Raw genomic sequence first — 27,722 nt, forward strand, 5'->3', positions numbered from 1 at the left:
CTGTTGTCACTAATTACAGTCAGCCGCTGCCAGCTGCTAATGAGCACCGTCAGGCAGAGTCGGGCACGGGGAGCGGTGGCACCGTGCGGACCCGCAGTGCTGCGGCAGCGCGCACGGTACTTTTCCATCGCAGCCGGCTCCCCCGCGGGGCCGGCCGGGCAGATCCCAGCGCTCCCGGCCCTTCCAGCCGCTCCAGGCCGGGCAGCGGCGGAGCCCGGGGCGGGCGGGGCGGCGCATGCGCGGCGGGGCCCGGAAGGGGCGGCCGGGCTGGCGCCGGTGCGAGCGCCGCGCTGGGGCTGCGGCAGCGCCGGGGCAGCGGCGGGATGAGCCCTGCGGAGTGAGCGCGGCCCCGCCTGACGCCCCGCGCCGCTCTCGGCGCCTCCGCCCCGCCCGCCACCGCTCTGGCTTCGGGCCCCTTCTCTCTGCGCTGCGGCGGGCGGAGGCGGCGGAAGGAGAAGCCCATGGAGGGGAACCGGGACGAGGCCGAGAAGTGCATCGGGATCGCGCGGGAGGCGCTGGAGGCCGGGAATCGCGACCGCGCCCTCCGCTTCCTGAACAAGGCGCAGAAGCTCTACCCGACCGAGACGGCCCGAGGTGAAGCCCGGCCCCCTCCCCGCTGCCGCTGCCCGGCTCCGTCGGGACGAGCCCGGACGGACCGCGGGCCCGCAGGAGGGCGGGCGCAGGGGGGCCTGCCCGGGGGGGCCGTGCGGGCCGAGGCGAACGGGAGCCGGCCCCAGAGGCAGCCCGGGGGCTCTGGCGGGGTGCGCGGCTCGGCTGGCGGAGGAGGCCGGAGTGTGTGCCCGGGGGCAGCGCTCAGGGCAGGTGCCTTCCCCCGCCGGTGCATGACTGGCGTCAGGCGCTGCGGAGGAGTGGGTTTGCCTCCCCCGGTGCCAGCGGGGATCTCCCAGGGCCGACCCAGCTCCTCGCCTGCATTCCTCTCCTCCCTACAGCCATCAGTAAAAGCGCAGCCGTACAGACGAGGCTTAGCCCCGATTAACATCAGGACATCTCAGGCCCCAGGCCGAGACAGGCTGGGTTGGCTTCTTTTCTGTCACTGTGAATCACCCCTCTACCAGCTTGCAATGAGAGCTGCAGCTCCAGAGTGGACCGTGTCTTCATTCTCTAATATATTTGTGGTCCGTGTCCTCATTCTCTAATATACTTGTGGTTTGGGTTTTCTCGGGTTTGGTTCCCTTTTGGGTGTACAGCAGCCACATAGGAATTGCACATGGGTTTGCCTTTGCTAGAGAAAATAGAATATGTGGCACCCCCAAGACCTAATTAGCTCTCCTGAATATTCCGTACTAAAACCAAAAAATATTACCTTTAGCAAAAAGTGTTTAGAAATAATTGTTTCAAAGGAACAGTAGTAAGGTTTCAGTGTATGTAGAACTGTTTCCTGTCTTGGAGCCTTTCTGTCACACAGTGCCAGAAGTCAGCTCAAAACACCTTTGGACGCAGCAGGGACTTGTTGCGTTCCTGTGGTTCTCACTTACGGGGTGTGTGCTGTGCAAGGAGTAGGAACAGCTTCGGTGCCCTGTACCAGTTAAAGGCCTCAGCAGTTGCCATTTCTGCAGCGGAAGTGAGAGGCCAGATCTTAACTGGAAGTTGCTGTGAGGAGATGCAGTGAACATTTTTGGGCCTCCTATCCCCTGACTTCTTCTTCTGTGCAAACAATAAATGAAGACTTTGCTGGCACTTTTTAAATTAGTATTTAATTTTTTCAAGTGTTTTGTTTTCTGCAAGACAGCATGGATATTGCCATATTCCCCTAAATTTCTGTGGCTTGAGAACATGTCATGCGTGAAAATACTTGGAGCTTTTTGGAATCTGTGTTGGTCAGGAGGCAGAAAGGCAGAGTATTTCAATTCAGCTTCTTTCACCAGGGAGAGCAAATAGCTTCATCTGCTTCACACAGCTTGTTATCATCTTATATCTCAAGGAGTTAAAGCAGCTTTCAGGAAGAAGATCTGACTTATTTTGAACATTTGGTTTTTGGTTTTTTTTTAAGTAGGACTGCCACTACATAACCACCATGATAAAGTATTCAGTGCAAGAAATAGATGGCTAATTAGGCTATTGTCTGTAGGACACTTGTTTTAGTCACTGTGGAAATTAGCCAAGTCAATCACAAACGAGATACAGACCTGAGGAAAAGAATTTGGCCTTGTGGTAGTGGGCTGTAATCTGGGGAATTGTGTCTTCTTAAACGAAAAGCTTCCCAGAATTTCTCTGTGATGTTAAATAAGTCAGTTCACACCATTTCCATTAGTTACCAGCTAATTGTTTGTGCTTGGTTTTTCAGGTATTCAGCTTGAAACAAGGGCCTGATTTGTGGAACTGGTGGGCAGTTAAAGCTCCATCTGAAGCTAAAGAGAATTGCAGATGCCCTAATACCACTGAAAAAGTTCAGGCCTTAGGCCTGATTTGAACTAGGTACTTAGAAATTAGGGGACTCTGTAAACATCTAATATCTCTGTGCTTCAGTTTTCTATTTGTGGAGGTTGTTGAATCTTTTAAAGTCATCTCATTTCCTCCCAAAACAACACCAACTCATTGAATTTATTTTGGTTTTAAAGTTTGAGGCACTTAAATGGCCCTCTTAAAAGTGCAGTAAAGTTCAAGGACACAGACTGTATTTTTTTTCAGAACAGATTCTGGATGGGCTGCAATAAATTACAGCTGGCATTTTACACTAAGAACAAATTAAATTGCTCTCATTGGCATCTTTTAGTTGGGGGCCCACTTGAAGGAAAAAATCCAATCTGTAATTCATAATTCAGGTAACCAAAAATGTGTCATAGCACATACCAGAGAGAAAGAAGTAGTTAAGGTTTTGTGAGCCCCTTTAGTTCTAGCACAAATTCTCATTTTGCAGTCGTAATGTGTTGGGTTTTTATGGTGCTAGGACAATGTGGTGCAGCCCCAGTTGCCTGTCTGCTCACTTATGTTTCTCTGGAGTGGGTTGGAAGGTAGTTGAACTAATTTCTCACTGAAGTTGCAGTTGCAGATTCTTGGTATGCTGTACCTTTAGTATCGTTTTGAGAACAGTTGCCCACCATTTCACAAACAAAGTTGTCAGTCATAAAAGCAATGAGAATGGTAATGCTGAATCTTTTACTGGTGGGAGCTTCCTCCTCCTGATGTAGTGGATTACAAAAGGGCAGAGAATAGGTTTTAACTATTGTCTCTAAAACAATAGTATGTGTGATCTGCTTTTGGCAACATTTACATTTAAAGGGCATTCAGCACTAGTTCAGTCATCAGTGAAGTTTAGTTTTGCTAAACAAAGCTTCTGCCTGAAATACGCTGACTGCAGCAGTGCTATTTTAGGGCTTTACTAGTGTGAAATGTAAGGTCAGTGCTTATTTAATGATACTGAGCTAATGACTTCATAGTAGCAGTGTCCATGTTGACGTCATTCTTTGCTAGAAAATGGTTTGATTTTGGTTTTTGCCAAGGATTCATCATGCAACTGAACAGAATCTAATTGCTTGTCTGGGAAAGATTTTTTTAGAGTGAATTTAAAGATAACAAAGGACAAAATGCCCCTGTCAAACTTAGGTGCCATTCTGTTTGAAGGCAGAAAACAGTGTTAAGGAAAACTTTATTTTTTTAGTGCTTCTTAAGATTTTCTTGCCCCATTTTTGATGCTGCCTTTAAAAACAAATTTTTTGGGAGCATGTCAATTTAGTTTTTAGTCTGTTGCATTAGGACAAATTCTGAATTAAAGAGAATTCTTCCATTAGTGAAAGTGGAGGGAGGAAGGGGGTCATGTTCAATGCATAATGGAATCAAATGTAGTCCAAGGATCTTTCATTCAACAGCAGGTAATAGTACACACAACAGAGGCTTCAGACACACTCAGAGATAAGATTCGTTGCCTTACCTGCTAACAAAATAAGTCTTTGGTTCCCTGTATGCCCTATTTTGAAATGCTAGATGCACAGTTAAAGTTTTCTTAAATGCAGTGTTAGTATTACATTCTAACAGCTGGTTTTACCACCAGCAGTTCATGGAAGAGCCAGAGTAATTTCTGAATACCTAAACTGTATCTTCTATTTGAAGGAAACAATGGCCCCATGCCCTTTGTGTGGTTTTCTTTTTCAGTGTAGGACAATAGCATATTTGTGTATGCTGTGTTCTGCTATTTTAAGAAGTTCACACTGATATATTTGAATTTTATTTTTTTAAGCATCCTGCATTGTATTCTCAGCAATGCAGCTCCATTATGAGGTCTGAGAGGGGGGTTAGAAAATAGTGATGTTTATTAAAGTATACTGCAACCAAACCTGTTCATTAAGAGACTTAGAGCCACGCTTGCTGTGGAGAAACACTGCATGTTAAAAATGCAAACCATGGCCCATGCCTGTGTTTCTGCCATTTCTGCTCCCACAGCTTCTGCATAAATGTTGAGGCAGGGATGAGAAATTTCTAGAGCAATACCAATATGAAAGGAGGAACTGCAAAACTTGGAGCAAGCATTGTTTCAAGAAGGCCACATGTGCATTAGGATTCTGTGCAATGCCATTGATAAATGTCATACTCACTGGATAGAAAGATAATTATTTTTTTGTTATGTTTTCTGGTAGCAGTTCTTTGGAGCACATTGGGATTGAAATGCTTCATTCCCAGGGCACTGTCTGTTCATTCAAAGCTCTGTTCTTGATTGGTTCTTAATCTGCAGACCCGGTCACCTCATTGGAGTTGTTACTACTTCATTTACCTCAGAACTTCATATGCCACAACGGAGGATATTAGAATAAAGTATTGCAAATATTCAATATGTCCTTCAGTTATAATCCATAGTGCAACTGTAGCTCTCCTGTTTTCAAGCTCCAGATGTCATTTGTAGTGAGAGCATCCCCTCAGTTACAACTAGACATCTAAAGCTTAGTTGTTTCCTTATATCTGCTGTAAAGAGCCTGATCTGATCAGTCCACGAGTCTGGCTGAGGCAGGCGGAGGGCAGGACTTTCAGCTGACTTTCTTGTTCAGGCTGAGTGTAGCTACTCACTAGTAAGTGAATGTAAAACTAAATGCTGGGGTGCTTTTAAGAAGTGGTGGCTCTCCTTTTCAACAAAGCTTCACTTTCTTTTCTTCCTGTGATACACAAGCTATGATGTGTAGGATCCCAGTTTTCTGCTGCTCTAAGAAAGACTATGCTAAGCAGAGGAGAATTTTATTTTAATTTAGGAGAAAATTCTTAAGGATTCTTCCCATGGGCTTTCTAGAAGAAAGTGCTGTACTTTCACAGTGCATGGGACATTTTTCCTTAGCAGTTTTTATTAGTGCATTTTTAATGCAGATAGTAACTAATTTTCTTTATGAAGCGAATTTAGCTTATGTAGTTTGCCATGTTGCTCTGAAGGAATCTGTTTTCAGGAAAGGTGGACTATTTAATAATCTTTAATCTATGTTATACTTTCTGTGCAGTCCCTTGTGTTAGAATGGTATTGTTTCTGATTCATTGCTAAGACAGATACCCCTAAAATACAGGCTTACATACAGAAATGGACTTTGTGTATAATGTTTATTCAGACTGCTACATTTGAGATCTACTGGAACATGGAATGAAAGAGGATTTCAAGAACTAGCAGAAGCCAACTGGTTTTCAAGTTTCAGGTCTTGAGTTGGGTGTACTTGGCTGGTCCTTGCTGGTTGTGGCATTTTAACAGTGGTTTGAATTTCAGCTGATATTGCCTGGAAGGAATAGAGCATCAGTTTGTGGCAGTAATGACTCAGGTTACAGATAGGTATGTACTATAGGAACTGAAATGTCTGGAGATGGGCTTGATGTCTGTGTGGAATGATTTGCATTTTATATAGTGTGAAAGGTTAGTTCCTCTTCTTCAATTTGCAGTTGCTTATTCAGGTGTTCAGATGTTTTCACCCCAAGGCACAGGTTCAGTGGCTCTAAAAAACATCTAGAAATGAAGCACCTGGACATATTAGCTCCAGTGTTACATTACCTTGGCAGAGACTGATGGGAGGAGCCTGGTTACTGATTTTGAAACACTGTTCCATAGTTTTGGCACGAAATTTGTGACACAAAGTGGTGATCAGTAAGGAAGGAGGATGTAGCAGCTAGTCTTGTCATGTGGTGCTCTCATCTGAGATACTTGAGAGGCCTGACTTTTTCACTAATACCTGTAATGATACTATGATACACTGTTGTCTTTACAGTTTTGTTGGAAGCTATTATGAAGAATGGAAGCACTGCTGGGGGAGGCGCTTACTGCCGAAAACCAGCCAGTAACAGTGATCAAAGTAAGCCCAACAGCACGAAGGAGAACAATGCATCTGCTGCAGGTGAAAGTGGAAAAGGCTACAACAAAGACCAAATGGAAGGAGTACTAAGGTATGGCTTAAATATCTCACTGCTTTTCATTCTGTGTATTATCTACTTACCCTTTCAATTCTGTCATCTAAAGGAGCCACAGGAAGTTTGAGGTTATCTCAGAGGGATTACTTGTACTGAACTTTGACTGGAAGGAGGAGTTTTGCTGGCTTTAAACACTGAATGAGATGCTGTCACTTTCTGCAAGAAAGATGCTACTCCTTTCTTCAAAATATTAAGGCTACTTTATGAAAAATAATACTCAAAATAGTTACTGAGTAGATCTCATGGTAAATGGAAAAAGTTATGAAAATTATGTTGTACAACTTGCAGGGCAGTGTTTCTATTCAGTATTTTTGTACTAAAGATACACGGTCACTCCTAAAGTTTATTTTCAAGCTAATCTTGCTGTCCAGGCTGGTCTTAGACAAATGTTAAAATTATTTTGGTTTGAATGTAAAGGTGTCTGAGAAGCACTGGAATACATCATCTGAGTTGCTGTATAAACTCTGCTTAGTGCAGCTTGATAGTATTAAGATGAGGTGACATCAGGAAAGGATGTGGGAAAAGAAACAAAGGTCAATAAAAATGCCATTTTGAGGCAAGTAAGTCTTAAGTCATGTTATTATTGCATACTTGCTGGCTGTAGGAGCAAGAAAAATATTGTTTCATATGTGCCCAGGTTTCTGCTAAAGAAATATGGATATAGCAAGGAAATTTCACAGCTCAAACCCTGCTATTTTCACATAAGCCTAGCCCACATATTTTCAAGGGAGCTTGAAGGGAAATCAAGAGGTCCCTGTCTCCTGGTTTGTGTGTATTGGATGTTGTGCATAACAGAAATTTGGGGTGGTTGGGGTTTGTGTGCATCTGTGAAATGTATGTTTCTGTTGATAGGATCTTAGATCTCCCTGCATTTCAAAAATCTGTTCAGCTGTACTAACAGTGAGGAAAGAAGTAGTTTTTCTTTGTTGATACAGAAGCTCTGCATTCAGGCAGGTAGACAGCAGCAGGTCTTGGTGTTATTTACTAGTGCTTTTCATTGACCATTATCTCTGCTTAATTAATGTTATTACCTTTTGTGATATATCTAAAGTAAAGCCTGGATAAGCCTGTATGTTTTTGTTAAAATGATTGTAGAATGCATGCTCATACACACATGTGTGAGACAAAATATCCAGAAAGAAGTCCTCTGTAAATGTGGCTTAGGTCAAAATAAGACATGTCACATACTCCCAAAAAGCTGCTGCAGGGAGGGCTGTCTGGTGCCAATAGTCACTCACCTGTGACGTGCCATTCTGAGCTGCAGTCTGCTTCGACATCAGGCTCCCTGCAAGATCAGTCTGTTTGTTTTAGCAGAAGGTATGTTACCTACTTTGTCTTGGCTGAAATGGTGTTGTAGAGCTAGCTTTTTTTCTCTGGTTGGCTTTTGTGCTATTGGGTATTGCTTTCTTGAGGGGATTTGTTAAATGCTACGTACACTTAATCCAGTTTGTTGAGATCAGGACCAGAGTTGGGGGTATTCAGGAATAGCACATTGAGGATAATATTGATGCAACATTGCTTCAAGAACATTGAATGTTGAATACAGAGTTTTAAAACATACAAGATACTTGCAAAATAAGCGATTGTAATACAGAACAACCCATGTTTGTTTGTTTAACATACCACTTAAAATCGTGTGTTAAAACAATGTCTTCACCTTTGCTCGGGGAACGCTGCTGTCCTTTAATACAGCACTTCATGAACCTTTAGAGAGAGATGAATTTTTTGTTTAGATTTGTGGAGTGATCATGTTGAAAATTTTGAAATGTTCGTCATGTTATTATTTAGTGACATAAACCACTTAAAAATTTTGTGGTTAAGAATTAAAAAACATGTGTGCCTTGTCAATGAGAGCAGAATTAAATACAAACAATGGCCTAAAACTAAATGGAAAAATGTAACACATTCAGCGATGATAACTGAGAGAAAGTTCATGTTTAAACCACAGTGAGAATGAGCTTTCTAGTTGGAAACATGACAGATAGCATATGATATTGCTTCAGCCAGGTCCCATATTTTTCCAGTTAAATGAAACATGCCCCTCTGGGGAGGGTATTCTTTAGAGAATAGAGTTTGTCACCACCATATGCTTCTGCTGTACCACAGTGGAATGGTTTTCAGATGTTTAAATTGATTAAAGAAATTGTACATGAACAGAGGTGATTTTAAACAGTGTTTCATACCCAGTTGTTGTCTTTTTTTTCTGTAAGGGAAGAAGTTTATAGACAGCAAGGTAGCAAAACCTCCAAACTTCAGTAAATTCTGACACTCAGCATGGACATTGGACAGAGTGGTTTGCATGTGCATGATTCAAGAGGTCATTATCCTCAAATATTCTTCCCTTTAGGAGTTCTTGGTTCAGTAACTGAATATAGACATAGGGAAAGCTTTCAGCTACACTTCCATGCCATTTCCAATGCTGTTGTTGTAATCTTTACTGAACTGTCAGACAGGGAGACTGACTCTGAGCTCCCTGGCTTGGATCACTGATTAAAGTTCCTGGCATTGTACAGCTTTCTTGAATTTGTTTGTGACAGCAGATTTAAGAAGCATAGTGAGGATATGCTTGGAGCAATGTAACTAATTTAGCTGCATTAATTTTCATCAGGGTTACAGTAGTAATGTGAGTAGCTATGAGTACAAACAAGCACCTCTGTGCTGGCTTCATTTTTTCCACATACACAGGGGACACTGATCACTAGCAAGTTACCATAACAGTTCTGTAGAGTATTACGGGAGCTTGCAAGCTGCTCAACAGGGAGAAGCGTAAGATGTAACATATTTCCTTTGATTGCATAAGTGCTGGGTAATGCTGCTCTTTGTGGGAGCTGTGCTTGCTATTTCAGTGTGACAGTTTGAAGGTTGAGAGCATTTCCACTAAAAAGATTTGTTGCTTTTTGGTGGAAATGCTTTGAAAATCCCATCTGTAGAACGTGCATCTTTTTCTTAATGATCCTTACCTTGTCACTGGCAACTGGATCAAGTTTCCTTAACACCCTTAGGTGACCTGCATGTGGGAGGTATTGACAGGAGACCAGCAGAAATACGCTAGGGCCCACAGTAGCCTTAATGCCTTCTTAGAGCAAGTGCCCTAGAGGTCTCTAGGCAACTGAAAGCTACACAAGCAATGTTAGCTTAAGACAAATGTGCAAGAATCACATGCACGACAAAAAAAGGCATTTTCATGTTGTATGTTTTATACAGGGTATTTTTAAATTATCTTAAAATGCACATGGTGTTTGACCCCTTTGGTCTCTTTTTTTTAGTGAATAAGCCATAGCATGTATTCCATATTGCCTTTTTGACATCTGAAAGAAAACTGCCATGACTACTAGTATGCTAAATTTGCATTGTTGTCTTGTGAAAACTGTGGTGGAATACTGCTTTTCCTGCCTTGCCAGCACCAGCTTCTTGGAAGAAAGCACAAGAATCAAGTTTTGTATTTGGATTTTTGAGATAAAACCAAATGAATAGAGGCATGAGTTCTGTAGAAATCTTGCAAGGCAGGATTAAGTGCCATCGAGTAGTGGTCAGGAAGAATCAGTAGCTTGATTTGAATTCATGTAGTGAACCAAAAAATTGTCTGTACACATTTCATGGATCAAAGCAGGAGTATAAGTTGTGTGACTGACTTTTTCCAAGCATTCTGCTGACACTTTCACAAATCCAGCAAAAAGAGAGATATTGGTTCTTTTCTACCATAGTGTCAAGAAGATAATTAATTGGAAGTGGATTAATAAGAGCAATCAGTATGTGTTAAAAAAAACCAAACCACCAAAGCAGAGAAATCAGGACATGCCTTTAATTAGGCTGTAGAGCTGCTGTGAGTTTTTGAAATATCCAGTTGAATGGTTGAGAAATTAAGGTGGAAATCATAGTCATAGAGCTTGTCACAGAAAAGTGGCAGAGAAGACATGATGGACTTTGTCAGAAAGCTCATAACTAAAATAAAATATTAAATTTAATCTGGAGAAAAGTATGCTGATGTAAACACAGCCTTGACTGTTTCATATGATACACACAGTAGAAACAAACTGATCAGGTACATCCAAGGGCAAGGTAGTAAGACAAGCACCCTAATGTGTTGTTGAATCTATCAGTGTAGCAGAAGTCTGAGAGTTCTGCTGCATTTGTTTCAAAAACTAGGGGTATGCTGGTACCAGCTTGAGTTCCTTGACAATGCTGGGACCTTCTCTTCCCCATCTAGAGCACTTCTTTCAGGCCATGTTTGTCACTCAAACTGTGACTGGCACATTCCCAGCTCAGCTGCAAGATACCATTTGCATCAGGCTCTCTGGCATAGCTGGAAATTTGACCTGTATAGATTTTGGTCTGCATTTTACTGTGTTTTTCGGCTCAACTCTAGGATCAGAAGTCAGTATAGCTTCCTCTTGCTGGATTCTTTGTCACTAACATTCACATTGCTGCTCAGTGTGCTGCTCAGTTCAGATTGCCATTGGGAGAAACGATTGTGGCTCCCTTGACATGCTTCTGGTTGAAGTATTTGTCTTTTGGGCTGTTTCTGAGAGGCTTTGGAAGACCCTTTGAAATACCTCCTCATACTCCAAATTTCATGATTGTGCATTGCTGCAGGTATTTGATACAGTAAGGCAAGCATCTCTGATAGGTTTTGTTAATCTGATAAAAGCTGGCAGCGCTGACCTAATCTGAATTGTAGATTTGAAAAGTGATCTGACAAGCACAGCATGAGGATCACATCATTTTGTAGTCACAGGAGAACCAGTGGTGTCAGCCCTTGTGTTTCTGCAGGTGAGAAGAGACGTTTCAGTACCTGAAGGGCTTCCTGTGCTGTCAGCCATGAGAGCATGGAGAGGAGCCCAGCATCCAGCAGAGTTGTTGGTGCTGCAGTTTGCAGCTGGCTGACCAGTTCTACTGCAGGTGCCTTGTCAGCTGCAAGCTGGGATAGTGGAGCTTTGCAAGTGGTGATGAGATACTTCTGTCAACAGATTGGGCATGAATGTAGGCCATCACTTGCTTTCCTGCAGTTTGAGAAGTCTATTCTGTAAAAGTCAGGTGTTATTTCAGGAACAGCCAGAAAATCTGTTAATCAGAAGGACAGTGCCAAGGTGTTGGCAGGGGGACTAACAATTCAACAAGGAGAGAAATAACAGAAATAATTTGATAGTAATTCAGATACAGAAGTGATCCAACCAGAAATGAAAAGTACAGGAAAAGCAATTCACAAAAAAGCCAAAACCCCAAGCAAAGTATCAGTGAAAGCACCAAACTTCAAGTAAACCAAAAATAAAGAACAACAAAAATAACCTGTTCAGTACAAAATGGGCAGTTAGTAAGCAAGTGATGTGTACATTAGAATTTTAAAAAGAAATGTCTGCGTGGAGTTTAGGTATGCAAGAAAACTAGCAGTAGGAACTGCAGTGCCTTAAGGGCAGCAAAACCAAACAAACAACAATTTGAAATGCAGCATTCAGAAAGTTGTTCATGCTGAGAGTGTTGGGGGGGTTTCAGGTGCAGTTAAAAGCCAGCAGTAACATCAGTGATGGAGCTTTTCCAGAACCTCCACTGATTTTACCCTTAATTTTTCCCTGCCTTTACTAGTTGATTTTTGTGCCCTGTAGTAAGAGAAAAGTGCCCCCTGCCTTCCCATGACAAATCTCCACAGGATAATTCAGTGGTGCAGGTGAGGGTTTCTGGCTGAGTGAGGATTGTCAGAGGTCAGTCTGCTAAAGTAAAGAGGTGAGGAATATGTCCAATAATGTCTGCATCTTCTGAGGGGCAAGGATCAAGTTGGCCATGGCTTCCAACAGCTTCCAGCAGCTGGAGTGAAATTTCTCATCAGGAGAGTGGAGTTTTGGGGGAGGAAGACTTGGAGCATCTCTTAAAGGACAAGGAGGGATGGGGCATCTGAGGCTGTGTGCTGAGGCATCCGAGGGTGGGCTGTGTGCTGCAGCAGTGTTAGAGAAGCCTTGTGGCTGCACAGCCATGTGTGACCTGAGTCCTGGTGACCCCACAGTTTGTCCTGTGATAAACTAACTTTCCAGGTTCTGTTTGTGGTGCATTAAAGTTTTGCTTCTCAGGAGCACATCACAAACACTGATAACTTTGTTTAACTGAAAAGCACCTTCTAATCATCTTTGCTTGTCCTATCATCCCCAGTGCAAGTTTGAGTGCAGAACTCACATGAACTCAGTTGAAGGGGGGAGAAATGGAGGTGTTACCCTGTTATTATTGCCCTGAATTGTGCTCTGTCAGGAACCTCATGGCAAAAGTCACTGATTTCCTCCCAGGAGGAAACTGCATTAACCAGATGCTGGCAGCTTACAGTCCAGGTGGTTTTTGCCTTGAGGTGGCCAAGCAATGGTGTAACACTGTTGGCTAATGGCACAGTGTGGTAAGGGCTTCATAGAATAAGGTCACTGCTGAAAATTCCAGGCTTAGGTATTGTTTTTGGCCCCTGCGCATTTGTAAGATCATGTAATGGTTTTTAGCTTTAAAACTTGATCTGCCTAATCCAAAGTCCTGCTAAACTGCAAAATTTCTGTATGTATATGCGTGTTCCACATTTGTGTTTGTAGAATTTTTCATTTACCATTAGGAAAGACTTGCAAAGAAAAAGCAGAAATGTGTTATACTTTGGCTGAACATGTTTCTCAGTAATAACAATACCTCATTTGTGGGCCAGGTTCAGGATAGCTGTTGCATGAAAGTGATTGCATTAATCCTTTAGATCTTCTGGTAGATACCCACCACTGCTGCTTCTCCTTTGAGGGTCATCCTCTGTGGAGCATCCACTGGTTGTGAACAGGAGGAAATCTCAAATGGGTTTTGGGGAGTTAGAAGTACAGGTTGGCATCTGTTGCACTGGTCTTTTTTTTTTCCCCTATTTCTCCTCTTGGCATCCTAGAGTTGTGAAATGAATGTATATTGTAAATAAATAAATTTCTGTGGGTTTTTTTTCCCATGAAAAATGACAATATGCTGTTGAAGGAGAGAGTAGTTGAGGATGCACAATGCTTAAAAACACAGGAATGAATGTTTCACACCAGAGTTTTAATGCTAAAACAATAGCAACTTTGCTAAACATTGACGGCTTGCTATGTAATTTTATATCAACCAAAGTTCTGAAGAGTCTGGCCCACAAACAGATATCTCAGAAGCAATTGTTGAAGAGAACTTAAGATTGGATGCTGAGATAGCAATTTCATGAAATAAAAGCTTAATTTGATACTGTTAGACATTTACATAAAGCTACCTGTTCTTGGTACAGTTGATAAATCATCCCAGCATTGAGGCTATGGATTAAGGGATCTGTACACTACCACACTTCTTTCTGCTTGTACAGATTACCAAAAAGAGCTTCCAGTACTCATGAGTATAATTTAATGTATTTTCTTTCCATCCTTTCTTGATGGATTCACTGTGTTCTTTTTAGTTAGCTCTATCAGCTTCCTAATTGGAGCTTATTAAATGTTACTTCAATATAATGAGCCATATTTATTTCACAGGATGTTTGTGTTGGCAGCTGCCTGCATACATTCAATTCAGTGCTCTTGTGAGCATTGCACCGAGGCTTCCATCAAAGCTTCTGTATTTGAACACAGGAAACAGGATCCCTCAAATGAAACTTGATTTGATCAATCTGTGAAGTAGGATGGACCACACATGATGGTGTGGTTGTACTTGTGATGCTCACATTCCCTTAATTACAGGATTCCATGAGAATGCCAAAGGCTTGCTTGCCCCCTTGCAATACACAGGGCTGCCCTGTGTATAGTCTTGGAAACATTAAACCAAAATTTACTTAGACATTTGTGCGTGTAAGAGAATGCAAATACAATTACAGCCACGTGAAAGACTCACATGAAGGCTTTTAAAGTATTTTTGGATATAATCTCTATTTCTTGCTCAGACCGGCCCAATTTTTTTGGCATGCACCCTGTGTCACTGTGCCTTATTTCTTCAGTCCAAGTTTGGGATTCAGCCTTTTCTTTCTGAATTTTTACCTAAGTAACTTGGTTTGATTGTTAAGCTGTATTTACTGGTTTGATCAGTTCTTCCTGCCCACAAAGAATTAATGTTCTCACTTTTCCTCTAAGTGCTCTTTCTTTCTTCTGGGGTATTGTGAAGTATACTAAATCATTACATCATTTTCAGATTTTGCTTTTCCTGTCTGGGTTAGACAGCCTACAAAAAGAATATTCCTGAGGTTTGAATTTTAAAAAATGCTATACTTGATTAATGAGATAAGCTAAATATGCAATTGCTTGAGCTGATAGTGTGACTTTGAATTTACATAAACACTTACAGAAAGATTGTTAAGATCCAGGTGCATTCCCAGCAGCAGAAGTATTCTCCCATGTTTTATTCCCTGAAAAGTGAATGCTTGAGTGATGGTAGGATTTGGCTTTAGTTTGGGGAAAGGGAGGTGTTGTTTGCTTTGTTTTATATCCTTCATACTGAAGTGCATTTGCTGTTTACAGTCAAAACACATTTTCCTACCTGCTAGTTGTGCAAAGTAAATTTGGAACCTTCTTTTTATGCATTATTAACATCAATATTAATGTAATTATGGATGAGGAAATGCTACAGTAGTTGCAAACTGAAACCCTTTCTTACAACCATAGTAGTTCTACAGCAGAAGTAAAAGAAATGTACATAATAAGCTCAATAGTGAGTTTATTATTAAAAAAAGACATTCTTTGTTTCTAGAGTGGATATTTTAAAAATAATTTATATTGAAAGCAAAAGATGTAATATAATGCACCAGTGTATTGTATGATCTCATTCAAAGCTGTGTGTTAACCCATTACTTTTACATCTTTTTGCTTGCAACATTTTACATCATTTTCTTTTGCAGTATAAAGAAATGTAAAAATTATTACGAAGTCCTTGGAGTGTCAAAGGATGCAGGTGAAGAAGACCTAAAGAAGGCTTATAGAAAACTTGCTTTGAAATTCCACCCTGACAAAAACCATGCACCTGGAGCAACAGAGGCTTTTAAAAGTAAAACACCATTTTTACTTTAAATTTCTTTTATCATTAAACTTCATCCAAATCCGTATTTATCTGCATTGATTGCTTGTATTTTTACAAATGTAAATGTGTTTTTTAGCTCTGGTTGGAATGACATTTTTATTCAAGAAAATATTTGACCTTTGTTATATTAGAAGTAAAGATAAAGAACATGGACTTCGGCAGTACGGCTTGGTTTCAGAAAATTAACTGTAATGTTCAGTACAGGGAAGAAATACTTTATCTGTGAAACCCAATCGTACTTTTTTACTGTTGTTGACTTAATGTAGTTATCGAATTTTATTGCCTTGGATCTTTACTGTACTTGAGCTAGATAAAAAAGAAAGCAATCCTTGATACCAAAATGCAGTGTTCTTCTGAATCATGTGCCACACTAAGTTACCTCTTCCTTAGAATTTCTTGGATGTGTGTAGTTTTACTACTTTTCCTGCATAAAAACACCTGAGTTCAATCATGGCCTTACTAGTAGTTGCCTTTAACCAATTTTTAGGTAAAATTTACAGTCTGACTTGACCTTATTTAAGGCTGCCCAGCTTAGCCCTACACAAGGGGAGTTATTGAAGAAAAGCTTTTTAAAAAAAACTACAACTTCATCTCAGATGAAGAAAAATGTGAATCTGTAATAAATGATAATGCATAAACAATCTGATTGTGGTACATCTTTTTATTTTTTTCCTGTGTGAGGTTTACATGCAGACATTTGAAAAAATCATTCGGATAAAACACTTAAATTGGGGAGGGAAAAAAAGAAAAAAAAAGTCCTGAGCAAGACTTCTGATACAGACTTTAAGAGGTAATTATAATGATATATTAACAATTCCAGATGAAAAGTAGATACAGCAGAGCAGGAAAGTTGATTGCTATTGATTCATTTAATACAGCCTTGTGATGTCTTTATCTAAAAGATGCTATTCCTATAAAATTGTCTCAGGCCCTGGGAATAAAATAGTTCTTCCTTGTTAATAGCATTTCAAATAAATCATCTTTAAAGTGTTAAAAATCAGCTTCTTAATATTTTATTTAATGTGAGCACTTTGTACAAGTCTAATTTCTTCAGCTGAATTTCACTTTCTGGTTTTTAACTAGATGAGTAAATGAACAGAAAATTTTGTAGGGGAATCGCATTGCCCAAAAATTATTTCATGACAACTGGCATTTTCTTGCATTGAAATTATTGTAACCTTTTGTATGGCTGAGTAAATTTATGGTTTAGTTTTCCTTTAAAGATATCTGATCAGTTTTTGATATCAATCTGAGAAAAAGAGTTTATAACAATAGTTTTTATTTCATAATAATGCTTTATTTTAAGGAAAGGTCACATTATAAAACAGAATTGCATTTCATGATAGGTAAGGTACTTAGATCTTGACCTACCTAGTACTTCTATTGTACTGAGCAGTCTTACTGAAGTGAATTTTAAATCAAAAAGTATGTGCAAATATAATAACTTCTGCTATCTTTTATCAATTTAATCAAAAATCTTTCCTGTGAAAGTTTTGACCAGTGCCTTTTTTTTCATTTTTATGTCCTTTTTGAAAAGAAAGTTATATTGGAATCAAATCTGTTGTGAATTAGCACCAGATAATCAAGAGCAAGTAACAAACAGACATATTGTGACAGTGGGGTAACTTCACTTTATGTGCAGTCACCTGAATTATCTCTCTTAGTTTTTAAGTCTTGGGATAATCTAAATTTTTACTACCTATTTTATCCTCGTACTGAGCAACAGAGCAATATTTGATGTCAGTTTGTATCATGCTGCAGTTCAAAATACCAGGCTTCATTTATTTGGGTTTTCTCCTTCACTTAAAGAAATAGTTTAGGTTTTTTCCTAAGAGCAACTTAAAAGACTTGAGGCTGAAACTCATTAACTTTTGCTTAGATTGGATAATGTTTAAAATATTAATTATAAAACCACAGTCTTATTTGCCTGTGTTGAGGTTATAGTGTTGCACCTTTCACGAACTTTTGATGACTGATGGCTTTTCAACACTGAAAATCATAATCCCTGTGCCTTGGGTTGGTTGGCTGCAAAGGAACTCTTTTGTTGGAGAGGCCTGGAGGAGAGAGTAGAGAGGAAGGCAGAAGGGGTTTAATGAAGATATGACTGAGTGAAGATTGTTCATCAAGTGGCAACACAAACTTTCCATCAGTCTGTAAGATCATTATGTCTGTGCACCGCAAGAAAAAAGCTTCTAAAGTCAGCAGTGTGTGTGGGTTTTCTTGCTGATATTTTCTGTGCTTACCTAAGTGAGGTTTTTTCCTTTCTACTGCCAAAATGGAAGCTGTTCATTTGTGATACCATAGCATAAACAGGGACAAGCATCCAGGCCAGGCCTTCCAAACACTGAGGTCATACTGACCGCCTGGGGAGCACTTTCCTGTCATGCATGCATGTTCTACTCCTCAGGTTACATCATGCAGAACTTTGTGTTATTCATGTAACCCACAAATACCTTCAGAAGCATGAAGAAAAATACATTCACACTCTTGTAGACAATGAGGTTGATGCATTCCAAGAAATGCCCACTTTACCAAATGAAACCAAAGAAAACCTCCTGAGTCCATGATGGTTTTTTAAGCTAGCTGCTAGAGCAAACTGCAGTTACTCAGCTTCAGTCTCATTGTAATGCTTGATGCTTTTTTTGTAACTGCAGTGAGAGAGAACATTTCCACAAGGGTAGGTGTTCCCCTAGAAAAGGAAACAAAGCTCTCCTGCCTTCGTCCTTGTTTAACAGGATAAAAGGCTTTTGGATAGCGTTGGTGGGAAACTTTGTGGAAGCTATTCTAAGAAAAGTGGGATGTTTCTGGACCTTGTTCTACTGTAGCTGTTTTGTAACATACAGTAAATTGCATCGTTTGCTGCCTATTTTTGACTTTGAAATTGCAATTTTCATGCTGGAATAGCTTTTATCATGCATTTATGGGAGTTGTGTTTTATTCCTCACTTCAGAAATTGGAAATGCGTATGCTGTGCTGAGTAATCCAGAGAAACGAAAGCAGTATGACCTTACAGGCAGTGAAGAGCAAACCTGCAATCACCCTAGCAATGGCAGATTCAACTTCCATAGAGGTTGTGAGGCAGATATTACTCCAGAGGATCTGTTCAACATGTTTTTTGGAGGGGCCTTTCCAACAGGTATTTGTATACATCAGCATAATAATCGAGATTTACTGCCAAAGTGGCATTAGAGTTTATGACATTATAAAATGTAGAATTATTCCAGCCAGCCTTGAACCCCAACTCTACAATCTGCATCAGTTTCTTTTTCCCTCAAGTGTTCCTAAATCCCAAAAATGTCAGTTCTTTGGGGTTACTATCATACAGCTTAAAATACTTATTTTAAACAACTTTGAAATTTCAAGATACCTTAATGTCATTTTATGTGCTGTTGAGCAGTAATGTAAAGTGCTTTATGTTGCTTCTGTACTGACCTCTAAACAGTGTTTTTGTACATGATTTTAATGTGGATGTTCCTTCCCCAGGTAGTGTACACTCATTTTCTAATGGTCGTGCTGGCTACAGCCATCCAAACCAGCACCGTCAGAGTGGGCACGAGAGGGAGGAAGAGAGGGGTGATGTAAGTTTAAGCACCAATGGCTTTAAACTACAAAATTTGCTTTCAGTATTGTGATTGTACAGGAGCTCTGTACTGTAGTGGAGGATTTGTACCTGCCAGTTGGGTATTTTAAACTTCAGTGGATGGTTCGCTTACTGACTGGTAAATAGGTGTGCAAATTTGAGAAGGTAATAGCCTGGTTTTGTAAACCTGATGGTGTATGTCACTCTCGTACTGGTGACTGGTATTATTAACCTATATGTGCCATTAATTGTGGCCACTAATCCTTGTATGCATAGAAAAATTTATTTGGGCTGAGGTAAAAATTGAACTTATGGCTCAGTATTCACCTCCATGAATTATCTCTAGTCCTGTATAATCACATATCACTGCATAGATGAGACAAAATCATGGCATACAAGTAGCTGAATCCAGCTTTTATGTGGTAGTTGCTTGTGTGTATGTGCTAACCCATGAACTCCTGCAGCCTGAGCACTGTGTGAATATTGTGTATGCATCTGAAAGTTCAGATAATACCACAGTGTTTGCAGTTACTGTTTTCCTAGCAGCTTTTGAGGCTTAAAGCAAAAAGTCACACTTAGCATTAAGTATTGTCAGATTTACCTGTTTGCCTGATGACTTATGAAATACCTGAATCTGTTTTGTTCCTTAGGGAGGTTTCTCTATGGTCATTCAGCTGATGCCTATTATTGTGTTGATCTTTGTCTCCTTGTTGAGCCAGTTGATGGTATCTAACCCTCCTTACGCCTTATACCCAAGATCGTAAGTAATGCTTAATTACATCACCTTAAAGCGGAGGGGAAGGTATTGTGATCACCCTCTCCCACTTAGAAGCATTCTGGAGAGTCTTCCCTTAGTTGATCATTGATTTCCCACAGTGAAGAAAGGGAGGGAAGGTGTAGATGAAGCAGAAAAACATGTTCTGTTTTTCAAAAAATTGAGGTGCAAAGAACATGCTGTGAGAATGTCATGGAGAAAAGAGGTCAGCAGTACCTGGAGTTCAGGAGGTCTAGTACAAGGCAGTGGATCCATGCAACATGGATGTTGCAAACGTGTTTGCATCTCCAACATAGTTATCAAAACCTGAAATCTTCTAAGATTCATTATTCTTTTGGGGTAATCTGTGTTTGTAGAAGGTGAAGAACTTGAAAGCAACTTTCTCATTTTCATTTAAGTGGTAAACATGATGACGGCTGGGAAGATTGTCTGTTCTTTGCTTCATTCTAGGTGATGGTAAAATCTTCTTTTTCTTGTGAAGAATTCTACTTGTAGAACTTACCTGTTTCATACAGTAGGATATTTAAACCTTTTTATCTTCTAAGAAATAAGTAACTTGAATCAAGCATGCAGCTAGCTGGTAGAAATAGCCCACTCACCACACTGGTTTTAAAGGGTCTTGGTTCCTTGCAGAACCCCTCAACAGAGAGGTTTCTTTTCTCCTGTTTTTCAGAGTTCTCTATTTCTGGAGTAGGATGTTTTTCCCTTCTGCAACTAAGCTGTTGTAATGCTTAGAAAAGCTTTTCTGCCAAAATGTTTGCACCCAGTCTTTGATTTTTAATCTACAGAATGCCAGCAGGAAAATGAATTTATCAGGGCTGGCAGCAAACACTTCAGAATGGAGATGCTGTTCTGGATTACTACAGAATAGTAACCTGTTTCTGTTGAGTTTGAATGTAATTTTCTATTATTAAAACTTGTATTTGGCTAAAGAGGTATGAAATAAGTGTCTTAGTAAAGTGGATTTTTTTTTGAGATCAAGTGTTTTGGCAGCAGAAGTTTAATGTATAGGTAAGTGCAATAATTTTTTTCTCTAGCAGATTATAGAGCCATTCTTTTAATTATTGTCTCAGAATGGCAAATTTGGGAATGTGCTGCTATTATTCTGTAATGTCAATATTTTTTTAAGTCTACTTGTGGTGTAAAAACAATAATCAAATTAATATTTAGTCTTTCTCTCCCCCCTGCCTCCTTTTTTGCAGAAGTACAGGGCAGACCATAAAAATGCAGACAGAAAATTTGGGTGTCATTTATTATGTCAATAAGGACTTTAGAAATGAATACAAAGGAGTGTCATTACAGAAAGTGGAAAAGAGCGTGGAAGAAGATTATGTATCCAACATTCGTAATAACTGTTGGAAGGAGAGGCAACAAAGTAAGTTTGGTAATGTGTGTAATTTCATTAAATCATGCATTACTATAAAAATAGCCTGAGGCTAGAAGGAAGTGCTTGTATTATTACAACAGCTCAATGCAAAAGTTAGTGTAAGGTCCCCTGCTGTTTCTCACTTTAAAACTGTCCCCAGTGTTACTTAGTTTTTGAATTTTACTCAGTGATCTAATAACCATTTGCAAATTATCAGCGACTTTAACCTGATTTATTAGCTGTGACCATTTCTCAGAAAATTAAAGACTACACTAAATTGATTATGACAAAGCTTTTGTCCTTAACTCACTGCAATTTCTAAGAATTCTCATGTCTTCCACATTACTTTATCATGGCAATAGCTCATTTCCCTAGGTGTTTTTATACAAGTAAATAAATAAACCAGAAGCTTACATAGGTGTTTCCAGAGAGATGAAAAAATAATCTGCCTTGGACCACAGTACATACAAACACTGCTTTTCCAGGCAACCAAGGACAGGCAGCACATCCTGTAAAACAAGGGGGTTTAGTTTGCCATCTGTTTCTCCAGTCTAATATTATACAATGAGTTACTTCTTTTCAGAAACCTAGAATTCAGTGTTAAAGCATAAGAATACTGAAGAGCACCAGCAGCCTTTTCTCAATCAGCATCAATTTTAACCAGTTATTCTGTTATCTGTGACCATTCTGTGAGCTCTGTGGGAACAGCACTGCTAAAATTACATCAGTGTTGAAACCAGATGGTTTTAACTTTTCATGTGGTGAGCTTCAGTCATAGAAAACTGTTTAGAAAAATAATTCATTCATGATCTGTCACTACACAGACTAGAAGCAAATAGAATGTAGTTCTCTGAGTCAGGTCACATGTTTCTGTCCAGCTTTAGTCTCTGCAGTCCAGTTGTTTGGTACTTTTCATTTATCAGGTTGTGAAAACTACCCAAACTGATTTTGAGTAAGAGGCTCCTAATGGTTTTTCTTTTTATCCTGATTATAGAAACAGCTGATTTTGTGGTTTTATGGATTTAAAATACCTGTTGTGTGTTAACTCTCTTTGACAGTTAAAAATCTATCTGGGGTTAATTGACATTTAAGAATGCCTTGCATTTTGAGTTGAAGTGACAAAAAAGATTTTACAGAATTACAATGCTCAGCAATGTCAGGCTGTTGAGCACCAGTATAATACAGAGAGCTCCTAATTATTAATAGCTCTGAACACTGACAGTCTGAATCAGCATCAGTTGAAGTAAAGGGCTTAACATTAAGCATTAACATTTTGGGACACAGACAAGATGCTAGAGGTATCAACAAAAATGCGGGATCACAGAGAGTGGCCTATATTTGTAATGTTTAATGAGGTCTGACGGAAGTAGTAGGGGATTTTTGTAGGGTGTGTTTTTTTCGTGTTAATCAGATACTGCTGTATGAACTCTGAGGGAGCTGGAAGGCTGATACAGCTTTACCTGATCAAAAAGATGGAAATGTTACAAAGATCCAAAGGAAAACTGTAGCAGTGCTGTTTCAATGGCGCCTGAGGGAAGTTAGAATAGCGAGAAGGAAAAAAGGGCAAGGGTTACAGTCTGAGGTGTTTTGTACGGCTCTGTCACGTGCCAAGTATTCAGTTTGTAACAAAAAAACTCTTTTCTCTTTTCTCCTTAAAGAAACAGACTTACTTTATGCAGCAAAAGTCTATCGAGATGACCGGCTCCGAAAGAAAGCAGAGTCCATGTCCATGGAGAACTGCAAAGAACTAGAACGGCTGACCAGCCTCTACCGAGGAGGATGAGCTACAGTTACACACACATCTTACCTATGCTGTTATCTCTCCTGAAACTGAGAAGAGATTTAGTTTCACCATGGATGTTGGAAAAGAGGGTGGATGTAAAACTCTACTGTGTAGCTGTTTCCAGAAACCTTATGCTGAAATATCATTTAACGGCTTCTTTACCTACTGTGAAATATAGGTAACTTTAATTGTTTAGATTTTACTTCAAAGCTTCTGTGAATTCTTTCAGCAGAGAGAATAGCTCAGAAAGGATGCTATACTTATAGAGACTTAGTCATAGTGGTTCTCCTCTAACATATTTGCCATGTAAATATCTGTGGAAAGAACTCTTTGTGTATATATGAGTTAAATGACTTTCTATTTAAAAATCTCAGAAATTTAGTTCCATATTACATTTTGTCTCACTGATGGAATAAATGGTATGATTACATCACTCCTATTCAGATGTCAAGTGTGTGGAGTTGAAACAATAATTTTTAATATTTTATCTCTAACTCTATGTAAAATCTTCTAGGTTTACCACTTAGAGGAACTTGGTATTTTTAAATATAATGGCATATATTCCTAAATATCTGTTGGGGTAAATTGATCTGGTGTAGAGTAGCAGTTTAGCTGTTGTAGTTTTTTAGCATTTCTAAGCAATGCTGAGAAAAATAAGAACTACACTAATCTCTTTTCAAAGTAAATATTTGCAAATGCTGTACAGACCATTATAAACATTGCTTTTAGTACTTGCAACAGTTTACAGCAGCTCTACCATTTGGTATTCCAGTAGTAGTAAGTCCATACGTACAGTTAACATGCATCCATAGCTTCCTTAATTTTCACTGGAAAGGTAGAGGAAAACATGCAGCACTAAAATCTTAAAACTAAAATAAAAAGGCAACCTAATTATTTTTTTCCTGGCAGGCTTCCATTTTCTTACTACTTTTTTATTTCAAGCTGGGTCCCAATACTGATTCCTCAATGGGCACCACAAGTGGAACAGGGAAATTTTGCTAAGGACAAGCTATGTGCCTTTCAACCCTTTTGCCAACTATTTAAATGCTTTGCTGCTTTTCAGTGTGCTCCTATGGTCAGAGCCCTATCACTGGTCAGAAGAGGTAGGGTATGTTTTTTTGGGACCAGAATGTAGCTGGACTGACTTCGTAGAAATGAGCAAGCCTCTTGTTTAGCTCCTACATAGAAGATCATGTAACTCAGTGGCCTGGAAATGGAGACTATATGTAGCCACACCTGCTGATGCAAAGAGGTGTTCTGAAGCAGCTAAGTACAATGTACTTAAGGTTTATCAAAGTATGTTGAAAATGTTTTTAGGTTCAGTAGCTGATGTTTTTTACATTTTAACAGTGTTATGCAGGGGAATGTTTCTTGAATTTGAGAATGCCAGACAGCTTGTATTATGGGCAATATATTTTGTTTGACAAAACTGCTGTCTTTGAACAATGCTATCAGTTCATGTGGAGCCAAATATTTCTTCTAAACTGAAAATTTAAATACTTTGTCTGACTTCATTGCAATTCATTCTGATCTACAGCAGGGTATGACTTTACAAACAAACTAAATTACTCCAAGTGATCCAGAAAACATTTTGAATATATCCCTTTTCCAAATTGTCCCAGTGGAAATGTCTTCTCTTGAATTGGTGTGTCATGAGACTGGCTGCAGGCTTTTAGCTAAGCAGCTAAACCAGCATTCAAGGTGAACATAAAAGCCTGGGGCACAAAACAGAACTAAAAGTTGCTGAAACAACAAAAAAAATAAGGGGTTGCTGTACTGAATGTCCTTGCTAAGACTGCAATAAAAGGGTTCAGATGCAATGGAAAGGCATCCAGTTGTTTGAAATATGCAATTCAAATCTATGGAGAAAACCAGATTCCCCAGATTTTGTAACCGTCCAGAATGTATTGTAATTATATTAATGAAAACAAACTATCAAAGTAGATCCTGGTACTCCTGTGTCTTCTTAAAAGAAGAAAGTTGTTCCAAGGGCTTTAACAAGTATTTGGGCCTTCCTGTTTACAAATGAGTCTGAGTTTGCAAGTGATCTTTTAGTTAACAGGAAAAAGGATATATAACACATTTATCAAACATTGGAACTGTGAAGTCAGAGTGAACAGATGGTCTTAGCAAAGTTGCCTGTAATAATCCTATGGGCTGTGTCTGCCCTGCAGCCACTTCTGGTGCAGGTGAGAAGTGGGGAAAGGGATGGATGCTGAGCTGGGTTCCATTGCTGTCAGTTCCTCTGCAGACTGGAATGATGTGCTGGCTGTGCCCTATGGCAGCACAGACATCCCAGAAGGTTAAAGGTGAGACCTAGACTGCAACGTTTCATTTGACTACCTATTGCAATTAGCACTTTCTGAAAAGGAAATTAGTGGAAGTATGCTGCTTAGCATTTAACAGATTAAATAGTTGCACACTTTGAAATATGGAGTAATGTGCAAAAGGATGCTGTGATTTCCTGTGGCATAAAGATTAAGCTGCTCTAAATATGACCTGCAAACATTCTTTTAATATTTCAAGTGGGTGTTTTTCTCCTCATGATTGTTGCTTTTTTTCCTCAAGTCTGAAGTGGTTTTTTTCTTCAGAAATGTCAATATCTTCCCTGGATTTGTTAAGGGAATCTGCTGGAAAGTTCAGAATTCATTTTCTCATGAGCAAAATGCAAATTGAAGAGGGTGGAGTACTTAAATCTTTTCAGATGACCTTTCTTCAGAAGGCAAAGTTCCCATTAAAATTGATATTGGAAAGAAAAGGGAAAAACAAAACTGGTTTTGAACAGCCTGACTAAAAATCCCTCAGCATTTTATTTACCCGCTCCGTACTGTTTTTATTTAGTCATTACCTTTCATTTAATCTAAAGATAGCATGAACATGGGTTCTTGGTTTTATCCTTTAAAAGGGCAGGCAGAAAAGCCTTGCAAAAAGAGAAAAATCTTGGCATGGCTCTGACATAGCCTAATGAAAAAAAGGAGGTGATTTGCATCTGCTGAAATATAACATCAATATGTGTTCTATTTATGGAGCATCCTGAGTCACAAGCAGTTCAGTGTTCACATCTGATGAACATTTCCCTACAAGTTCTCTGTTTGGGTAAAACAAGTCTAAATTGGAATTTTTAACCTTTTTTTAAACAGTCTTTTTTTCTTTTACCATCTTCCAAGAAATGGTAGAACATTACAGCACTAAAAATGTAACAGATGCATTTAAATAGACAGCAGAGACAACTTTAAATAATAAATATTTTTAATATAATTTTGTAACAAATGCTGTAAAAGGATTAAAATGGGAGGGCAAGAATATTTTTTAAGGTTGTGTGTTCATAAATTTCATTCACCCTTAAGCAGTTGTTATGCTGACTTCTTGTAGCTCTTTTTGTCAAATAGAAGGAAAGTGCAATAGTAAAAGCATTTTGGTTTTTTTTAAAGCAGGTAATGTTAAATAAATTCCTGAAGCTCTAACTTCGATATGATATAATAAATACAGGAAAGAACAAGGCCATTTGTTGTGGTTTGGCCGTGACCCCAGCACCATGCAGCCAGCTGCTCCCGCCCCACAGCAACAGGAGGAGAGCCAAACTCAGGTAAAACCTCTGGGCTGAGATGGCAGAGGTTTAATCAGCAAAACAAAATCAGAGATCAGTGATCAATAGCAATGAAAAGGGAGACAGCAAGGGAGAGAGGAATAAACCCCAAGAGACAGAAGTGATGCCCAACACAGTTGCTCACCACACTCTGACCAGTGCCCAGCCTGTCCCTGACGAGCACTCAGCAGCTCCTGACCAACCTCCCCAGTTTATACACTGACCATGAGATGCTCCATGGATGGAATATCCCCTTGGCACATTCAGGTTTGCTGGCCTGGCTGTGCTCCCTCCCAGCCTCTTGTGCACCTGCTCACTGCCAGAGCATAGGAGACTGAAAATCCTGGATTTAGGGTCAGCACTGCTCAGCAGCAGCCCAAGTATCAGTGTGTAACCAACATTATTCCCATCCTGAACCCAAAGCACAGCACTGTACCAGCTGCTAGGAAGAAAAGCAACTCCCCCATCCCAGCTGAAAGCAGGACACCATTATAAACTATACTTCCCATACTGCTCAGTCTGGCAGGAATTAGGTTTGAGTATTGGGCTTCTCCACATTTTTAGAAGTAACATTAACATGCACTGTTGAGTTATGATGTTATCCTTCATGCAGAATACACTTCTCCCTTCAGTACTGGTTTATTCCATGTACAGAATGACTGTCACTGGGATGGGAGAATAAATTGCCATTAATGGCAATACAGGGGCCATCTCATAGATGCTTTTGCATAGGTCTTATTCAAAATGTGACAGGGAAATAAATGAAATTGATCACTGAGCATCATGGCTGCAAATAAAAAAAGTTGCATTTTTAAACATTTTTAGTGTATAGTAGGGAATATTTTAATAAATGAGAAGACAAAGGTTGTTGCAGGTAGCATTTTCAAAATACTACCAGAAGCTCACATGATGCTTTTATGGGGTTCTCTTTTAAGTATCTCTCTAATATGACCAAGTCCTTATCAAATTGCTGTGTGTGCATGGCTTGGATTAAGAAGGAGGTATGGATTCTCAGTATTCAAATAAATTTGTTCTTTTGAATGACCTTTTCCTCTGTTACTTGCAAAAAGTGGCTTATCTCTGTTTCATGCTTTTTGGAAACTTCGCTGGAAGTTCAGAAACACTAGCAAGTGATTTTTTTTTTTTTTTTAATTTACACTTTTTAAAATTTTAAGCAAAATCTTCAGGTATCCACAATGCTCTAGTCACTGGTGGTGTCCCCTGGGCTCA

The 27,722-nt window shown here is 39.6% G+C and overlaps 1 protein-coding gene across 1 annotated transcript; it reads left to right on the forward strand.

Moving 5' to 3' along the window:
* Window positions 1-235: 235 nt before the first annotated feature.
* DNAJB14 (DnaJ heat shock protein family (Hsp40) member B14) lies at window positions 236-27,536 on the forward strand. The gene is made up of 8 exons (XM_005484716.4): window positions 236-594; window positions 6,186-6,360; window positions 15,224-15,369; window positions 18,353-18,538; window positions 18,886-18,980; window positions 19,633-19,742; window positions 20,960-21,132; window positions 22,782-27,536. The coding sequence occupies exons 1-8, from the start codon at window positions 462-464 to the stop codon at window positions 22,904-22,906; spliced, it is 1,143 nt and encodes a 380-aa protein (XP_005484773.1). The 5' UTR covers window positions 236-461; the 3' UTR covers window positions 22,907-27,536.
* The last annotated feature ends 186 nt before the right edge of the window (window positions 27,537-27,722 follow it).

Source organism: Zonotrichia albicollis, chromosome 5 (assembly GCF_047830755.1).
Source record: "Zonotrichia albicollis isolate bZonAlb1 chromosome 5, bZonAlb1.hap1, whole genome shotgun sequence".
Classification (NCBI taxonomy): Eukaryota; Metazoa; Chordata; class Aves; order Passeriformes; family Passerellidae; genus Zonotrichia; species Zonotrichia albicollis.

Bases quoted from the DNA above. Each gene is read 5' to 3' on its own strand.
- DNAJB14 (XM_005484716.4), top strand. From the start codon at position 462: ATGGAGGGGAACCGGGACGAGGCCGAGAAGTGCATCGGGATCGCGCGG. The intron at 6,361-15,223 runs GTATGGCTTAAA...TTTCTTTTGCAG, and splicing joins CAAATGGAAGGAGTACTAAG to TATAAAGAAATGTAAAAATT. The intron at 18,981-19,632 runs GTAAGTTTAAGC...TTTGTTCCTTAG, and splicing joins GGGAGGAAGAGAGGGGTGAT to GGAGGTTTCTCTATGGTCAT.